Below are 19,416 nucleotides of genomic sequence, written 5' to 3'. Positions count from 1 at the left end.
TTATTTCTTTTTTAATTTATTATTTGACAGACAGAGATCACAAGTAGACAGAGAGGCAGACAGTGGGGGGAAGGGAGGCAGGCTCCCCGCTGAGCAGAGAGCCCTATTCGGGGCTCGATCCCAGGACCCTGGGATCATGACCCGAGCTGAAGGCAGAGGCTTTAACCCACTGAGCCACCCAGGTGCCCCACCAATTCTCCATAATTCTTAACCCTTGATCTCTCTACCCAAAGATAAGCACTGCTGAAATTTGGGTACATTTTTCCTTTTTTAAATGGAGCAAAATGAAGTTAGTTCATACATTATGTGGTCATCTGCCCTCCATTCCACCTACACTTGCTTGACCGTGTGCACCGCCCAGCTCAACCTGAAGGTGCCACAATCCCCAGCGACAACCATAAGGGAAATGTGGCCTCCCAGAATGCCAACAAGCGGCTATCCTACAGCAAGAAGGCGAAAGACTTCAAGGCTCCGGTGAAGAAGTGTCCACAGGCAAACAGTTACCTCAGCTCACAACTCTGTCAACCTGACTGCTTATAAGAGTGTCATCCACCAATGTGAGACAGGTCTGCTTTGTGGAGACACACTGGGCCATTCACAGCACGTGCATTCTTCTTGGCCAAGGGCAGCGAAATGCAGTTACTGGGCGGGGGACTTTCAGTGGGACACCCCAGAACAAAACCCCAAGTACCCAAGACCCAAACTAACCACCCTGCTTTAATTATAATGAAATAATCTCAATGTAAAATGACAAGTCATCCTGACTTGAGCCCATCTTCAAAACAACATGGCATCATACCAAAGCAAAAGAAAGATATAAAACAAAGGTCCATGGAGATCTGGCCTACCCAGGACTCCAGCCTGCCTACCATAGGATGTTGCGCTCAGAGCTTCCCCAGAACCTCACCTGGAGCTTGCGGGCCATGGCCACCACCTCATGGTCAGGAGGGTTGTACTTGTAGCAGTTGGAGAACATCAATCGGACATCAGCACCAAATTCCTGAGCATCACGGTACTCACGGGCCTCCAGTTTAGACTGAAAAAACAAGACAGGTCCCTTGTTGGTTATGTCTGCCCCTGCTCCAATGGGGATGTGACTCCAGGAGAGCTGTTTGTAGGAGCAAGCTGGCTTCTCAGTGGAGCAGAGGAGAGGTCACGAACACCTTAGTTCTTCTCTACGTCAAGTGGACAAGGAAACACTCAAGAGCAAATCTCGGGGCTGGGAAATGCCCTGCTACCACGCCAACCCCACCCACCCTGGTCACTGTGATGGGCTATGGGGAAAGATGACACAGAATAAATGGAGGCAGAGCTTAAGCCAGACTGTAAGGGGAGGACTAGGACCAGTTCTGACCTGCCATACACTTGTCTTGATGACACAGGACAGGACACTGAAAAGGAACACAACCAGAGGCCCCTGGGTGGCATAGATGGTTAAGTGTCTGACTCTTGGATTCACCTCAGGTCATGAAATCATGCCCCAAGTTGGGCTCCACGCTCGGCTAGAAGGCTACTAAAGTTTCTCTCTCCCTCTCCCCGTTCTCCTTCTGCCCCTCCCCACACGCTCACGTGCTCTAAAATAAATAAATCTTAAAAAAAAAAAAAGTCGGGGGGCCTACAAGCACTGTGCCCCCACCGCCTATCCCATGTTTGGCAGGCTTATTCCACTCCCAAATAAAAATGCAAAACAGTTTAAAATAAACAAACATGGGGTGCCTGGGTGGCTCAGTCAGTTGGGTGCCTGCCTTCGGCTCAGGTCATGATCTCAGGGTCCTGGGCTCGAGCCCCACGTCAGGCTCTCTACTTAGCAAGGAGCATGCTTTCTTCTCTCTCTGCTGCTGCTGCTCTGCCTACTTGTGATCTCTCTCTCTTGGTCAAATAAATAAATAAAATCTTTAAAAAAATACAAATAAAAAATAAAACAAACAAACATAATCAAAACGGTCTCAAAATAATACTACAATGAAAATGCCAGCACTGTGTGCCTCTTACAGAGAGGTGACATCAAGGCCCCCTGCATAACAGAGCCTGGCAAAGTCACTAACCCTCAATCGGTCCTGGAGCATCTACTGTGCAAGGTGCCTATGGACAGTGGGACCCAAGGTCACAGAGGGCTTGTCCCTAGACAAGGGGGCAGCAGTGCTGTCTGAGAAGAAAATGCCCAAGCACTCGGTCTTGGAGGTTGTCTCCACAATTCCCAGCAGGGGGCGCAGGACTTCTTTGAGCTGAGGAGGAGAGAAGCTACTAGGGCACAGTTCAGCAGAGCCCAAGGCTAGGGCCCTCCTCTTAGACTAGCCTGGGAGGTTCTGCCCTTCTCTGTCCCAGGAAGCCCCACCCCCAGCTCTGGGAGGGGCATCTGCTTACCTTGATCGTGCTCATGTCCATGGGGTGCTTGATGATGTCGCAGTAGTCGTGCAGACCCAGCGCCTCTACATCCACAGGCTTGTAGAATGGCCAGGCATAGGCTGCGTGCTTCTTGGCAAACATCTCCTTGAGGATGCCACTGCAGCACTTCAGCTGCTCCGAGACCTTGCTGCTCTTATCTGGCACTGGGTGCTGCTGTGAGTCGGGCACATCCTTTTTGGGGGGCTTCACAGGCCGGCTACTCTCCCGCCGGGGGCCCAGCTTGGTGGTCTTAGGCTCTGGCGGTAGTGATGGTGGTTCATGAATGGGGTCGATGGTGGTGGGGGTGGTAGTATCCGCTTTCCTCTTAACTCCCTTCTTTGTCTGCCAAGAGCACACGTGCAACAAGCGTCGTCACAGGTGGCAGCTGGCACAGGTGGCCCTCAGGTCACTTCTGAAGCCAGGTCCTTTCTAGGGTTCCAACATTCTTGGGGGATGGGGCTCAAAAGTAACTCCATGGGTGAAAGACTGAGGCAAGAACAGACCCTGTCCCACCATTCTGCTCTGCAGCTGGGACAGGACCCCGGCCAGGGGCACGAGGAAGCACATACCAAAGTGCAGAATCCACTCACTGGAGCCCAAAGAAAGCTACAGAACAGCTTCCTACTTAATGCCAGGGAAGTCATTCAGGGCCAAGCCTCGTCACACTGCCCCCCACCCACACAGGAGGCTTGTTTTAGAGACTATTTAGGCACCATCTGCAAATATGCACAGTCTACATGAGAAATACGGGAGAGGAGGTCAGCAAGCCCCTGGGAGGTGGTTCTCAACTCTGGAATCTGTGGGCCAGCAGGGCAGCAGATTCGAGGCCGTGACTTAAAAACACTATACAATCCCCCCAGAAAACACCCGCAAGTGCCTGGAGAACCAGGCCAGGCTCTGCATGAAGCAGTGGCAGGGACAAGTGACTGTCTCCTGCCAGCCTCATTGTTATGGAGAAGACAAGAGAAGGAGCGCTAGCTGAGGTGGTAGGAGCCCGCCAGCAACTGGGCTGGGCCACACACAAACACAGGATGCTCACCTTCACAGGCTGTGGGGTGGCCGCGATGATGGGTGGGTGGCTCTGCACAGGCTGGGGGTTTGGCGCGGGTGGGGGTGGTGGCTGAGGGGGTACCGGTGGGGGTGTCTGCAGTGGCTGGGGAGGCACCACTGTCATGACGGGGGTCTGGACGATGAGGTCTGGGGTGACTGCAGGGAAGGGGTGAGGTGTGGCCTGCACGGGCGGAGGGTTCTGCTGGGGGGTCTGGGTCTGCGGAGGAGTCGATGCCTGCGTTGTGTTTGGTACCGTAGAGACGCCAGGTTTTGCTGTCCCTATCAATCATAAAAGGGACACGTGGTTAGATGCTGGGCCCGACACATGCTGGCTGAACTTATGGGAACATTGTCACATGTGGAGAACACACATCTGCATGGGCATGGCACACACTGTCACGGTGACTATTAGCCTTAGAGACAGAGTAACTCGAACACCCCAGACCTCAGCCAAACTGGTCCACCTGCCCTCAGGTTGTCTGAGAGCAGTGGCACACTGCATTCCACAGTTCCTGAGGCATCCTGGCTTCAAGTCCCAAATCAGGCACAAAGACGCCTTCATAAGCACAGAGGCCTGGGCCAAAGGAGCAGGAAACACATGCTGAGAGTTAGCACCAGGACGGTAGATGGAGAGCGGAAAAATGTTCCTTGGCGCTTTTGGATAGAGTTGTCCTCATTCCCAGAAGCGCTGCCTCCTGAGTAAGCAATTCTGGCAAGGGGCCAGCATCGGGAGCCCTGGCCAAGGTTTCTGGAAACTGGCAAGCTTCCACCTCCCTGAGCCGCAGGAGGAGGCTGGACGGCTGCTGCCCTTTGTGACCGGCTCAGACTGCCTCCTTGCAGCTGTGCGCATGAGCCCAAATACACAATGCCCGGCGTCTGTCCCATGTGCAGACCAAACTCCTGGTCCCAGGCCACAAGGGCAGGACTCCTGGATGTTAAGGATACAGGACACCTCTTAGCCGGATCCACAGCTAAGGGGTGACCCTCAGGACCACCTCTCCTTGGCTACCCCTCAGCACTGCCTGGGATCCAGCCAAGCACCTCTGCTCCCATGAAGTCATCACTTCTGAGCAGGGTGGGAAGCCAGGTGAAAGCCCTCTGTGGAGAGAAGCAAATAACTCACAGCATGGGCCACCTCAGCACAGAGCGGAGGACGGCAAGATGCAAAAGGCAGCTGTTAGAGCTTTTCCTAGACAGAAACATTTCATTGTCCCCCCGCCAGCTGGCCTTCAGATCCTGTGTCAGGCTAAGAGACAGGGGCAAAGAGTGGAGGGCTTCACTTCGACTTCACGACTTCAGCAGCATCATAAGGCAGGCCTGGCTCTGACATAAGCATCTTAAGATATTTCAAATCACCAACCTTGAGGTTCCAAGATAGGGATTATTAATTAAAATTGCCCTTGGCCAAATTTTCTCTTCTCTAAAATGGAGTGAAGAATTCAAAAAACTTAAAGATGCTTTGCAAAATTTACACTTTCTTTTTAACCAAAGTCAATCAAAAGGCAGGGCCCAATTATTTCTACTTTGTGGGAGGTCACCCAGTCAAGTGACCCTCTAGGGCGTGTCCAACACTAAGAGTACCCTCCCCTCCTGCCCCCTCCAAACCTGGAGAAGGACCAAAGACTGGGGAACAGGAAAGCCAATGTCCTTGCTGTTTCAGTGTGAGGCCAACAGTGCTCAGCGCACTGGAGGTACCCTACCTGCTTCTTTCCTCCCACGTCCTCTTCCTTTTGCCTGGACTATCATGATCTCAGTTTCTTCAGTGGGCAGTTCATTGATTTTCTGCAAGAAGAGCTTCTCCAGAGCTTCTGCCATTAAGACTATGTCATCTCCAGGCTGGAAAAGGAGACACAGGGGTGAGCATCAGAAAGCCCTCACCACCTCTCCAGATGGAGCAAGAGCTCCCCACCCTGTGCCACCCACTCCCTGCTCCAAAGCATCAAGTATCATAGTCGGGCTCCTTCCCGATCTGAACCCTCGAGGGCCACAACAGTTACACCACCAGATATCACGAAGGCTCATGTGCCTGAACCAGCACCCATCCACCTGCACCTCCCTCTCATCTTTTAAGCTCTGGCCTGAGAAGCCATCTTAATGCCTTAAGTATCTAACAAGCCCTGCCAACCACTGACAGAAGCCCTCCTCTGACACAATTCAACTTCACTATAAATACTTGCATTACACAGGATTTCTTGCCACAGATACATTAGCAGGGTTCTGATAATGCTCCCCAGTGTACCCTCAAGGCAGCTCATCGGGGCTCGGGGCCATGCCTATCTTGAACTGCATTATGGGTCCCCACTTTGTTGCCTCATCTACGACATGCTATTCCCACTCAGCTCTAACCCGAGAATCTTTTCTGTGCACATGTCACTTAAACTTAGTGGTGGGAGCTAAGACTTTAAAAAAACACAGTAAACTTCAAGAAACTCACCTACCCATCTCTTCTGGGCAATTTTACCCACTACACCAGCAGAGGCCAAAAGCTGAGTTCTGTATAGGGTCTCCCTCCAGAGCCGTTCTATATGAAAGGGTTGGTTTTAATCACATCTGTGGTCTGAACTGTAAACAAATGATCTGGCTTCATGGCACAGCCGAGCCAAAAGGTTTGGCTAACGGGGTTAAGAAGTGACTTTCAGGTCTACATGTGAGATCAGGGGACATTCAATTCTATGGCCACCAGTTGTCAGTGGTCATGTCCATAGTTTGAGATGCAGTGGGCCCCAGCACACCCTCTCTCACATTGAAATTTGAGTACACCTTTGCACAACTACATTTTAGTAGGCTCCTTCCTGACCATTTACATCACCCAAATGGACTTTTTAATGAGTCGTCACTGTCCTCCTCACACCTTCTCTAGACATGCTCAAGAACCAAAATCCCAAGGGCACCGGAAGCACATGCTTCAAGCTAAAAAGGACGGCTTGAAAGTCAAACAAGGCCAGCACCCTCCTCCCCGAAAAAGAAACACCCAGTCACAGGCAAAACCACGGGTCCCATTATTTCTGCTCCAAATGATCTCCCATTAGACTAATCCCACCTGCTCCCAAGCACCCCTGCCCACAGACTCCAGATATGCCAGCCTTCTTCTCCACCCCTCCCCTCCCCTCCCCTCAGGGCAGCCGGACATCTGCCACCACATCTCACCTTGTTGTAGATGTAACAATTTGTAAACATAGTGTTGAAGTCCTGGATACATTCCTGAGCATTCCAGTAATAGTTGTTTTCCAAGCGCTTCTTTATTGTTCCCATATCCATAGGTGTTTTAATGATTTTATAGTAATCCTGAAGAGCAAAGAGAGCAAAAGGCCAGTGTCACCTCCCCGGCCATGCAGCACTCATAGTGGGCCTGTGGATCTCACTCAAGGAGCACAGATGAGAGCCACAGCACAGACCGAAGCTCTTCCATGGTCTCAGCAAGCAATCTCAAGGGGAACCCCAAGAAAAAGTGAATCAGGGAAGAATTCTTAAATGTTGGGTGGCAATCTGGAGGGGAAATGTGCAAGTCTGTCAACTCCCTGGTCTGGGAACAGGTTGTATTTACAGAGATCTATGCTTTTTTTCTAATTTTTTTTGTTGTTGTTGTTGGTGGTGGTGGTATTAAAATCCTTTAATTTTTAATAAATAATGGGGAAAACATACAGCCTTCTTAAAAGCACTTCTTACCTAATGAAACAACCCATGGCAAGTTCTACTTTTCCTCTACCATTTGAAATGTTACTGGTCCATAAAACACAAAATCCTATGGAACCAGCGTTAAAGCCCACCTGGAACAACCAGATTCCCTGCTTCTGGGCACACTGAAGAACCACGGAGCAGAAGCCTCCACCTTCACTCAAGTTCATTGCACTTCCATTTCTTTTACTAGCACACAGTCTTTCTAAGGATCCCTTAGTGGTACCTGGATATATCTGAACAACTAACCAGGTTAATGAGGAATCTGGACAATCTGTACAATCCTCAGTTAAAAAAAATCCAGACCCCACCCCTCAAAGCCTCAGATCTTACTCTACAAGTGCCCAACAGAAGGAGCTAGATGGCAGGTATAGATACCCTAAAGGCCTTCAAATCAGACTCTACTACTATCAGCTTTTCTCTAAATCTAAACCTATACTAAATGTTTATTTTTAAAAACCGCCACAGGAGGTGTCTTGGGGCAGAACAGGCAACACACCAGGTTTCCAGATAGAAGGATCAAACAGAGCCAAGGCAGGGGGACCTGTGTCATCTGGCCCACTCCACAGTCCACTATCTCAGAGGCTCCCGTAATTGGGTATGACTGGGGTATCAGAACAAGTCCAAGTGGGAACCGATGGCAGAAAAGACAGGCCTATCCTTTAGCAAGTACCAAGCGCTTGCCTGGAAATGGTGGACAGTACTGAAAAGGTGAACACAGGATGTGAGGTTTTAGGTTGCTCTGACACCCATGAGAAAGGAACAAAAACAACTAGCTTACATATAACGAGTGGCAGAGATCATGCCCCTGACCTGACAAGGGCTGCACAAGCGTGCCTGGGTACCCTGGCCAGGAGGCCAGGAGGACAGACTGCACCAGACTTTCTATGCTATACTATGGCTCTGACCACCTTTCCCAAGAGACCTGCCAAAGCCAAATATATGTGCCCCAGTGGAAACATACTTTATTCTATGGCCCACAGTGGCGTCAAGTGCTTGAATTGCCCATAGTCTGTCAAGTGGCTCAAGGCCAGACAGGACAGTGCTTGAGGGCAGAGTGCACTGACAAGCGGGCAGTGGGTTTAGGGGCATAACAATCCAACTATACACATTTATTGAACAAAAGAGGCAGGCATTCTAGTGAGAAGTCCAGCAAGGATCAGAGGCCAAAACTCAGGTCAAGATTCCTGGAAGGTGTCAGAAAAGAGAAAAAGAAGGAACCCTTCTTTTGGTGGCTGTATTAACATTTCCTCAAGGAGGGGGAGAGGTCCCGGGAAAACCAGGCTTTAAGCATGACATGGCTCTCAGCTGACCAGCCCTGCCCTGCTTCTCTGGGCCAGCTCCTTGCTCTCCCACCTTCCTGAAGACACCGGACCAGTGGCACCTTCCAAAGGCCTCTTCTTCCTAGTCAGAGCTGCTGAGGGTGACGGTGACGTCCAACAGTCACAGAGACAGGGATTCACCCTGTGACCCCTGGGAAGCCTGGCCTCCACGTTGGAATGACCTCCAACTCCCCAACCACTGGGCCTTATAGACCACCCACACCCATGTCTGTACCGCTGGCTGGGACACTGCCTCCTCAGGATCTCAGGTCCCCCAGTACCACCCCCTTCTCCTCTGTCTTCACCCTCTAAGCCCTCTGAGTCTTCCTGTAACAAACCAACCCCTCCTCCACTCTCGCCTTGCCGCGCTTTCCCTTCAAAGCCAAATTTCTTGAAATGATGGCTTCGCATCCTCACCTTCTCATTCACACCGTCGGGAATCTGGTTTTTACTTCTGCGTCACATCTTCCTAAGGTCACCAATGCCCTCCTAAAGGCCAACAGGAGGGTCAGGTCGGAATCCTCATCTCTTTGACCTCCCTGTAGCCTCTGATGTGGGAACGGGGTGGGGGTGGGGGGACTGCTCTCTGCTGGTGTTTCCCCTGGCTCTTCTGTAGGCCTCCCACCGCCCTCTGGTGCTGTCAAAGCCTCAGGCCCCCTGCATTCCACCCCCCCTACTCCTTCTGTCCCCATTCTTTGCATTTGCTCTGAGAAGGTCACCCTCACCTGTGGACCCTGCGTGCCTTGGCCCAGTATAGCCCACTAGCCCAGACCGAGGTTATGCCGTAGCAAGCTTTCCCAAGAACCTCCCCTGGTGACAGGTTGTCTGCCTCTACTCCTTCTCATGGTCAACAGAAAAGAGTGGCCTCCGAAGCCCAGATCTCGCAAGGACCCTCTTTTGTCTCCATCCCCTCTCTTGAGCCGATTCATGATCCAGACCTGCAGTGCATCCTCCTGACTTGCTCTTCCCAAACACATGACACCTATTCAGCAGACAGAAATAACTGGACAGTTGCCACAGACATTTTCCAGACAGGAGGGTCACACTACTGTATTCATCTTTCTTGAAACTAGATGCCGGTCAGACACTAAGGCTCCTACAGTGGTGCAGCTTTAACACTCACAGACCACTGCCTAGGGCTAAGGCAGTAATCACATAATTCCTCATCTGGGAGTGTGCGGGATGTAGCAAACAGCAGGGGTTAATGTTTTTCTTTTTTCAGATTGATTTATTTATTTGACAGAGAGAGCGCGCGCACGTATGTGTGCGCGCAAGCGGGGGAACATCAGGCAGTGGGAGAAGCAGGCTCTCCACTGAGCAGGGAGCCCGATGCAGGGCTCAATCCTAGGAACCTGGGATCATGACCTGAGCCGAAGGCAGAGGCGTAACCGACTGAGCCACCCAGGTGCCCCAGCAGGGGTTAACTTAAAGACAATCAATCCCTGATGCTCTGAAGAAAAGAAAAGAAAAAAAGCAGCTATCTTGCAGATACAAACTGATTTCCAGAACCATTTGCTAGGGATGGGGCAAAAGGAAAGCTCTCTAGGGGAAGAGAAGAGGAGGAGTACAAAAGAACAGGAACAAGTGTGCTGTGGCTATGGCACAGCAGATGGAGGGCGTGCACAGAGGCCTCTGAGGGCACAGCTGCATCCGTACCTCCGCTCTCCAACCAGCCCCTGCATGTGCTTACTCCCTGGGAGCTATTCCACTACCTTTTCCCACCCTGGGCTCTGGGTGGTAACAATGATGATGATGCCGGTACCAAAGAAGACACTGCAGCAAACCAGTCCCACTTGCACAGTGTGACCAAACCATGTCCGCTTACTCTGGGCCAGCCAACCATGTCTGAGAAGTAGGGGACCTAGACTATGCTTGCTCCCACTTCAGCTCCCCTATGGAATCGGAAGGAAAACTGCAAGCACTCCTTTGCCCCTATTTCAGTATCTCTACATAGTATCCCCTGGATCCTAACATCTAAGAGCCAGTTATTATGTGAGTCAGCACGTTCTCTTCCCCTTTCCTATTTCCAACCATCAGGACAACTGAAACCACTCACTCAAGGGCCTTGTGAGTATTGGGGTTTCAGAGCTGGGCCCCAAAGGTATCTCTGCCCCTGACACCCTCTGCCCTGACCTTGAGCCCACCCTCACCAGGAGCAACATGGGAAGAGACCTGGAAGACAGCAGCCCTGGGCCCTGCCCAGGTTACTCACAGGGAGGTTTAGCTTGACGGCGTCCACAGGCTGCTGGAAAGGCCACGCAAACTGGTGTTTCCATAGTGTCTTGAGCACCACTTTGAGCAGATATTGCAGTTGGTTCGTCTGCCTCTTGGGCTTGTTGGGGTTGGAGGTCTCTGGGGGCGGGGGATTGGTGCTGGCTGCGTTGGCTTGCTGGGGTTGGGCCTGGGCCTGCGTTGTAGACATTTGGGTAGTTTCTAGTCCATCCCCCATTACTGGCAGATTTCTCAATCTCGTCCCAGGGCCGCTCTCCGCAGACATGCTACTGATCCCATCACATTCTTCACTGGGCACTCTACAAGGGAAGAGAAAAGCCTTCATCAGAAACCAGGCATTCAGATGGGCACCACTCAGAGCAACACATGGCTGTGGCCTCCAAGGGCTGAGCTCCTCTGGTGGAAAGCGGTCAAGCTGACCAGAGAGCCACTCCATGCACTGACCAAAAGGGCCCTGTATCTGCTTTCCTCAAAGATGTATCCGACAGCAGGGAAGAGGGATCAAGCACCAACGGGGAGGGGCATGAGGGACACAGGGCTCAGAGAAAGGAACTGACCAGGTGCAGGCAAGGGCTGTGGACACATACTGAATTCACACAAAAAGGGGCAGAATAAGCAACAAACCAGGTTTTCATGACAACTGAGAGTTTTTAAGGGACCCCGCCTGTGTGGGAGAGAGGACGATTTGCAAGCCCCCAAATATATCCTTTACATTAAAATTCTTTGCACCTGTAGCTCATGAAACATTTGGTGATTGGGGACAGGAAGGGAGAGTGGCCCACCTAGCCCACTGCTAAGTCCACAGGGTGAAGCCTCACACTCACTGAGAACACTTCCTTGGTAACTGAAAACAATGCATATTTGTTGATTCAAGAAATCCTACAGGGTAACTGCTAATAACCTAAAAATGAATCCACACTCAACCTACCACTTTACTAAGTTTTCAAAGCTTATTTAGAGAGTTATAAAAAAGGGCACCTCTTGTGACCTGCACAACAGGTGCAAGACCCTCAGCTCAATGCCTGTGTTAGCACCCCATCCTGTGCCCTCCCCTCACACAAATGACCCCTGTTTCGGGACATGTCAACAACACAAATCTTGTCACGAGCATCCTCGCAATGGCAACTCTGTACACCTGGTCCAGTTACTCTAACAAAACCACAGATCCCGGGTACATGTTGTTACTGCCAAACTGCCCACCTGAAACACACTAACCCACCCCTTATTTGCAGTGCCGAGAGTTCCCACACTCTATTAATGAGAAAAACATCTGTTCAAACATGTACTATTTGGCATTCTTTCTGTCTACCGTTTTTCTGACCCTTTTCTACTGGCAAGAAAAAGGAAGTTTCACCTTTAAACCCAGTCCCTGAAATAAGAACAACTTTGTAATCTAGGAACTGCCTGTATGTAATGAGCATCTCTAGTAATAAACTCAGGAGTTCAGTGGGGGTAAGAAAACCTCTCTGGCTGGGGAAGTCAGACAGATTTTACAACCACACCCTGGTAGGCAAAGGGGACGAAAAAAGATAGGACAAGTTCACTGGCTCTGTCATGGTTTTCTTTCTGGAACATACCACACACCAGGCACTCTGGCTGCTCAAGAATTCCTTTATAATTCAAACCAAGCATAATTTTTAAAAAAAAAGATTTTATTTAGGGGTGCCTGCGTAGTTCAGTGGGTTAAGCCTCTCTGTCTTTGGCTCAGGTCATGATCTCAGGGTCCTGGGATTGAGTCCCACGTCAGGCTCTCTCCTCGGCAGGGAGCCTGCTTCCTTCTCTCTCTCTCTCTCTGCCTACTTACGATCTCTGTCAAATAAATAAATAAAACCTTTAAAAAAAATAAAGATTTTATTTATTTATTTGCCAGAGATCACAAGTAGGTGGGGGGGGGGAGCAGGCTCCGTGGTGAGCAGAGAGCCCGATGTGGGGCTCAATCCCAGGACCCTGAGATCATGACCTGAGCCGAAGGCAGAGGCTTAACCCACTGAGCCACCCAGGTGCTCCCAAACCAAGTGTAATTTAAACCAAAGTCCCCACAAAGGTTTTTGTAAATTCAGTTCTGGCAAGTTACCAAATTTGAAAAGCACGAGGGGAAAGCTTGCTGTGTAAATACAACTCGGTGCTGAGTATGTCCTAGGAGGCTGTGGCAAGCTGGAACTCCTGGCCTGAGGCTGACCACCCCCCCCACCTATGTCCTAGTTGCAGTGTGAGCCCAAGAACTGACAAAACTGACCTGGTCAAGGAGACAGCATTCCTTCCAGGGTGCTCTGGCTGACTGCAGGTCTAGCTGTCAACTGGCTAGTGACCACGTGGAGAGGACACTGCTACAAGGAGAAGGCTGCTGCAGAGAGGGGACCCAGGCAGAAAGAGCCCAAAGCCATCACATGCAAGACCCTGAATCTTACAGACTCAGTCTGAGAACTGAATCCATGTTTGCTTTAAGAGGAAAGACTGTTCTTTATTCTTTTTCACCCAACAAGTAAGAGATCTATGACTGCCTTTTGCTTTTTCACAGATGGGATGACAAACACTCAAAACCCAAAACTAGGTAATTCACCAATCATTTATAGCTCACAGGAGGGAAGACACTGTGGAGAAACACTAGTGCTATTATCCAAGGCCCTGGAGGACAGGTATGTTTTAGCAGGGCAATGTAGAGGAGTCTAGGTGCGGCCTTTAGTATCCAACGCTAAACTTAAGTATTAATGAGGCCCAACTGTATCCAAGACACCAGGTGAGTATTTTAGTCTGTGCCCTCTCAGGGTCCTCCAGAGATTTGAGAAGGGGAGGGAGGCTCCTATGGCAATCTCTATGATGAGTGTACTCTACTGGGAGAATACTAGCCCAGGAAGAACACTTACAGGAGAGTAGGGGGGCTTTGCAGATATGAAGCCATTTCCTGGTACCTCTCGCATGGTGCTAAAGATGGGGAAGGAGCACCCAGAGCTGAAACCAGTCATCTGGCATCAGAACCTGAGGGGGCACTGGAGGTGGGGAACTGGGCAGCAGTCTGCAGAGCACCTCATAAGAGTGGGGCTCCAGGAACTCAGGACAAGAGAGGCGCATTTCCCCAAATGAACTTCATTTGAAGATGGGGAATACTGTGCACTATAATAGTTTCCAAAGGCAGATGTAACTGGATAGGCCTGCTCCAGACTTTGGGGACTTCGGCCAGAACTAATGGCCATGTGGTCCTGGAAAGAAGTGCCTGGGCATGAATCAAGGCAAGACAGCTGGGTCAGAGGCACTACTGATGGGAGGGAGGCACATGAGGGGTGCATGAGGTGAGCCCAGCTGGCAGCTAAGAAAGGACGGGATGGGAGCCAGAGGCCAGTGAGCTGAGTAAATGCACCCCAATGGGAGCAGGAAGAAGGCCACATACAGATCGAGGGAGGGGAAGCACCCAAAGGATGGGATAAGGTGTGGAACCATCAGAAAGAGCCTGCTCAGAGGCAAGAACAGAGGGAAGAGAAACCAAGGGGCCAGGGTGAATTACATGTCACTGAGTAGAACATGGGGAGAAGGGAGGAAGCATCCCAGAAGCTGCATTCAGCCATGCATGGAAGCCTTCAAAAAGTGTGCCTTCGCTGCTGAGGAGAGCAGCAAGAAAGGCAGAAGAGGGTTTCGCCAACCTCTGAGCTTTAATCAATAAAGAGGGCACCTCAATTCCAGAGAGGCAAGGTCTACAGCCACCTCAGAGCGACATGCAGGGGCCCCCGTGGGGCTGTGGGAGCGTTCATAGGGCAGGCTTTAGGTGGATAGCATTTAATCACCTGGTGTGTGTTCCCTGGTTTTCATTTCACTCATTCCAGGGCTGACAAGGAGAGTCCCCATCTGATGCCAGTGTAAAAGGCTGTGCACAAAGGTGCACCATATGATCATCCACATAGACTTTAGCAATGTTTTGTTCTCACGATATTTAATTTTGCTGAAACCCATGTGTGGCTTCTGATTTAGCTTCCTTTCAAAATAAAAGTACTATAAACAGGGGCGCCTGGGTGGCTCAGTGGGTTAAAGCCTCTGCCTTCAGCTCAGGTCATGATCCCAGGGTTCTGGGATCGAGCCCTGCATCGGGCTCTCTGCTCAGCAGGGAACCTGCTTCTTCCTCTCTCTCTCTGCCTGCCTCTGCCTACTTGTAATCTCTGACAAATAAATAAATAAAATCTTTAAAAAAAAAGTACTATAAACAAAACAGTAAACGGATTAAAAAAAAAAAACCCAAATACCTTCTCTCTGGAAGGGAGCCAGCCAAGACCGACTGCAGGCTCCAGGTGGAGAAGCCAGTGGATCAGGAAAGTTTGTAGGAAACTGGGGGGAGGGAGGACGGGAACCCATGCACAGGACTTTGGAGCACTCCCTCAAAAATCCTCCACAGGTAAGTGGATGGGAGTAATCATTTACTGGGCAACTACAGAAACTGGAGTGGGGCCAGTGAGGCAGGAAGGGGAAACAGAGGGAAGAATGACATGGACAATGTGCCAGCTGGCCAGGATCCTTTGTATGGTGGCCATGGACCAAGCACAGAGAGATACAGGACTTGAGTGCTTGGATAACAAGTTATCAACAGGGAGGCAGCATCACAGAGAAGAAAATACGCCAATGGGTTTTTAAGGAGTCCTGGAGTCAGCTAGGAGAGAGTCTCCACGCAGTAGGACCAAAATGTCCAAAGGAATACAAGGGAACAAGTGTACATGTGGCCCCATCATGAAGGGAGGCTGGATGCACTGAAGTGAGGATAAAGAATGATAAGCAGTTTGGTTTCTGCTCTTCAATTTCTCCTAGAAAGCAATGTGAGAATTACACAGCCAAGCCAGGTAAGCTGCAGCAGGCAAGGGGCAGGAGTGGTACCATCCTAGGGGAGACATTCTGGACCCAGGGGAGTGGAGGAACCCTGTCAGCCACAAGGACACATGTCGGTGGGGGCCAAGCGCATCCTACTGGGAGGAAGCAGTCCCACACATTTTTCCATTAAGCAATGACATTCTGGAAATCTTCAAGTAATGTCCTGGAGGCAAGATGAAATCAAGGTAACTGACTTCTGGAACTTGTGGGCTGCGCTGTCGCCTTTTTTTCTTCCAAACGGACTCTCAGTGAGGCCAAGGGATAGAGGGCTCCGCACATAACCACTTTACTTCACCTTCAAGCCAGGCCCAAATGGGCCCTTGAGCCAAGGAAGCTGTGTTTTTTTGTTCACCAGATGAACAGAGCTTTTGCTACAGAAAGCCTGACCCTAAACTTTGCCTCATCTCTGTGGTTTAAACTACTACCTCCACCACAAAAGCCAAAACATCCTTCCCGAAGCCAGCGTTCTCACACTTGATATACAGTAGTATTTAAATCCTCAAAACAACTGAGATTGCTTCTGGTCTTATCTCCATTTTAAAGATGACGAAACTGAGGTACAGAAAAATAACTTATCCAGGAAGTAGAAAGATCAGGCCTAAGCAGCCATGGTGGCCCAGAGTCTAACACGACGCCTGGGAAGTTTCAGTTGGACTTGGAACCAAGAAGTCCCCATTTACGAGATGAACATTCAACCCCAGAAGGGTCCAGTGCAAATGGTCGGGACAGACAGGCCCATCTTAAGTAACATGAACATTAAGCACAAGACCCACACACTTTTAACAACCCAGGTCAATTTCATAAGGAAAGAAGCTGCCAGAGTTCAAATGGAAGGCATGATATAGTTTAACAGATCAGACAGACCTGGGAAACACAAGTACCTGAAAGTTTCTTTGAGGAGGCTGTGAAGACAACCAATGACAGGTAACATCCATGGCCCCAATGTGAGGGATCACCATGAAATCCCTGGGATGTCCTGTTTCGCACTCAGGGGCCTCAAGAGCACCCACACATTGAGAGGCCATGCCCAGACAACCTGCATCTTACAGCTCAGCCCTCAGAACTGCAGGCAAGTAAAATCCTTATGAAACTTCCAGAAGCCACTCACCTGCAACACAGCAGAGAACACGAGGGAAGCCAAAAAGACTCTGGTCTGTTGTGGGCCAAGAACTAGAGGCACCAGCAAGCAGCTCTATGTGAGAGCCAGGGTGACTTCTCTGACACAAATATCCAACAAGGTTGCCACCTTAAATTCTTCCCACAGCAGTCACTTCCACCCTACACTGCCCCCAGACCACAGCATCAACACTCAGCAGAGGCCACAGTGGGCCCCCTTCCCTGTGACGTTCAGGCCTTTCATTTGCTGCACATGGTGCTTCCCTGATCTGTTTAGAGTGGCTTTCCCTGTCGGCCCCATGAGCGCACACAGGGAAGCCTGAGGGTAGGGCCATCTTTATGTCATTCTTCTTCTCCCGATACCTACCAAGTGCTCAGTGCATGATTCAGGTACAGAAGACACCCTACAATGACCACATGTGAATGTCACCCTGAGGATTCTATTCTAGATCAATCTTGAAGCTTTGGAAAAGGAAAGCAGCTCATGCTCTCACACAGAAAAATGTGGTGACTGCCAGACTCTCATTTGCTCAGCCAATGCATCCCGTGTCAACTGTGTGCCAGGCCCAGGACTCTGCGGTCAACATGACATTCTTCCAGTGATTAAGCAATACTCGGGCAAGTACAGTAAGGAAAAGGGCTGGGCTGCTCTGGCCAAGGACAGGGAGGGTGTGCGCTCATGTGGTAGGTGAGGCAGAGATGGACAGAAAGAGACCAGGCTTGTAAAAGAAGGTAGGACCAATGCAGGAACACCGGCACAGGTCTGGAGGCAGGAGAGATAGCAGCACATTTGAGGAGCTGACTTGGTGGCAGGGGTGGGGGTAGGGGGCGTAGGAGGCAAAGCACAGGGACCATGTAACCAGACTGGGCTTTTGTATTTCATGTGTCCTTGACTCAAGGTAGAGAACATAGTGGGAGGACCAAAGGTGGGGTTGTGCTTGGATGGAGCATGGGGGACAGATTCCAGGGTCATTCGGAACACGTAGATACTATAGGAATCCCCTGCCTGACATTTCTTTCTTTCTTCCTTTTTTAAAGATTTTATTTATTCGAGAGAGAGACAGTGAGAGCATGAGAGAGGAGAAGATCAGAGGGAGAAGCAGGCTCCCCGAGGAGCTGGGAGCCCGATGCGGGACTTGATCCTGGTACTCCAGGATCACGACCTGAGCCAAGGGCAGTTGCTTGACCAACTGAGCCACCCAGGTGCCCCTGATATTTCATTTTTTAACTACACCTACACCAATGCAGTTTACAAATGCAAAAGACAGAGAACCCAAGAGGGGATTGCACAGGGACAGGGTAAATCAATGACTCAGCACCAAGGCTAAATGAGGGAGAAACAAACTGAATGCTCAGAAACTCATAAGCCTACCTCCACATGTAAGTAGACATCATATTCAAGCAAAGTTCTGAGCCTAAAAGATCTTAAAATGCTGTCTGTTTAAATACTGACCTGTGGCCAAGAAGCAAGAGCCACCATTCACTGCGTTGAGTTAGATGAAGGACAAGGGACAGGAAGAGAATTTCACCTATTGTTTCCAACCCAAAGAAGGCTGCATGATTCAACTGGGTGTCTTATTCCTGGATCTATTTCCAACTAATATCCTATAACAATTTCCCAATTTAAGGAAAAAGAAAAAGATGAAGAGAGATTAGACAGTTAGTGCCCTGGTCCCCAAACTGAGTGCGCCAAGGGTGTTATGATACCTCAGAGGGGTACTATATGAAATACAGGTACAAGGCAATCGATAATTTCAACATTAGATTGCATTATATGCCTTCTGACAATGTCGTATCTTGCAAAACTTGGCATTCAACAAACGCTGTAATGAAAAGCAAATACTACAGGTGTGCCTGGGTGATGCAGTCGGTTAAGCATCCGACTCTTGATTTAGGCTCAGGTCATGATCTCAGAGTTGTGGGACTGAGCCCCAGATTGGGCTCTGTGCTCAGCACAGAGTCTGCTTAAGACTCTCTCTCTGCTCCTCCTTACTGCTCTCTCTAAAAGTAAATAATATCTTTTTTAAAAAGCAAATACCAGGGCGCCTGGGTGGCTCAGTGGGTTAGGCCTCTGCCTTCGGCTCAGGTCATGATCTCAGGGTCCTGGGATCGAGTCCTGCACTGGACTCTGCTCAGCGGGGAGCCTGACCCCCCCCCCCGCCTCTCTGCCTACTTGTGATCTCTCTTGTCAAAAATAAGTAAAATCTTTAAAAAAAAAAAAAAAAGAAAAAAAATGTAATTCATAAAAAATGTTTTAAAAAAAAGTAAATACCACATAAAACCCGGTATGGAACAGGAAATGCAAGTGGCAGGTATTGGAGCTGGTTCTAAGGCGTGAGCAGTTAAGCAGTGCCCAACAGGCATGCACATCCCATTAGGGAGTAACTGTGATTATGAAAGGTTGTAATATTTTCCCTTTCAATTTACCTGTTTTATTTCTTCAAACAGCTGTACATGTTGGGACATTAGTGCTTATTCAGTTGTCTGTATCTAAACTGCCTAATAAACAAAACTGTTCAGTATTTCCTTCAGCCTAGGAACATCACGAAAATCAGAGATGCTAAGGATGCTGTGAACCAGAAAGTTTAGGAACTTCTGAGTTAATGAAAATAAAAATGCAAATTATTTTCTTAAGTAGACCCCTGATTAAACATTCTTGCTTTCAGAAATACTATTTGCTAACATCCCAACTCCTCTAAATGATCTGAGAAAATTTTAAGGAGAGACAGCATTTAGCAGACAACACAACTATAATGTTTTTCAAATTAACAGCAAGTTTTGTTTCCTGGAG

The 19,416-nt window shown here is 49.7% G+C and overlaps 1 protein-coding gene across 6 annotated transcripts in view; it reads right to left on the bottom strand.

Moving 5' to 3' along the window:
* Positions 1-19,416, bottom strand: part of BRD4 (bromodomain containing 4) — a 93,956-nt gene that overhangs the window by 26,955 nt on the left and 47,585 nt on the right. For 5 of the 6 annotated variants that reach the window (XM_080798878.1, XM_080798877.1, XM_080798879.1 and 2 more), the window contains exons 2-7: positions 10,645-10,963; positions 6,583-6,720; positions 5,136-5,271; positions 3,425-3,714; positions 2,365-2,727; positions 908-1,036 (exon numbers count right to left, since the gene is read on the bottom strand). In XM_080798878.1, coding sequence (XP_080655004.1) covers positions 908-1,036; positions 2,365-2,727; positions 3,425-3,714; positions 5,136-5,271; positions 6,583-6,720; positions 10,645-10,929 — 1,341 coding nt within the window. In that variant the 5' untranslated portion in view covers positions 10,930-10,963. Of the gene's footprint in view, positions 1-907; positions 1,037-2,364; positions 2,728-3,424; positions 3,715-5,135; positions 5,272-6,582; positions 6,721-8,849; positions 8,922-10,644; positions 10,964-19,416 lie in introns of all 6 variants that reach the window. The other variant, XM_080798881.1, reaches the window with a different exon arrangement.

The sequence above is a fragment of the Martes martes genome (assembly GCF_963455335.1).
Source record: "Martes martes genome assembly, chromosome: 1".
Taxonomy (NCBI): Eukaryota; Metazoa; Chordata; class Mammalia; order Carnivora; family Mustelidae; genus Martes; species Martes martes.
The sequence above is the reverse complement of the archived record's forward strand: the minus strand, read 5'-3'. Positions and strand labels throughout refer to the sequence as shown.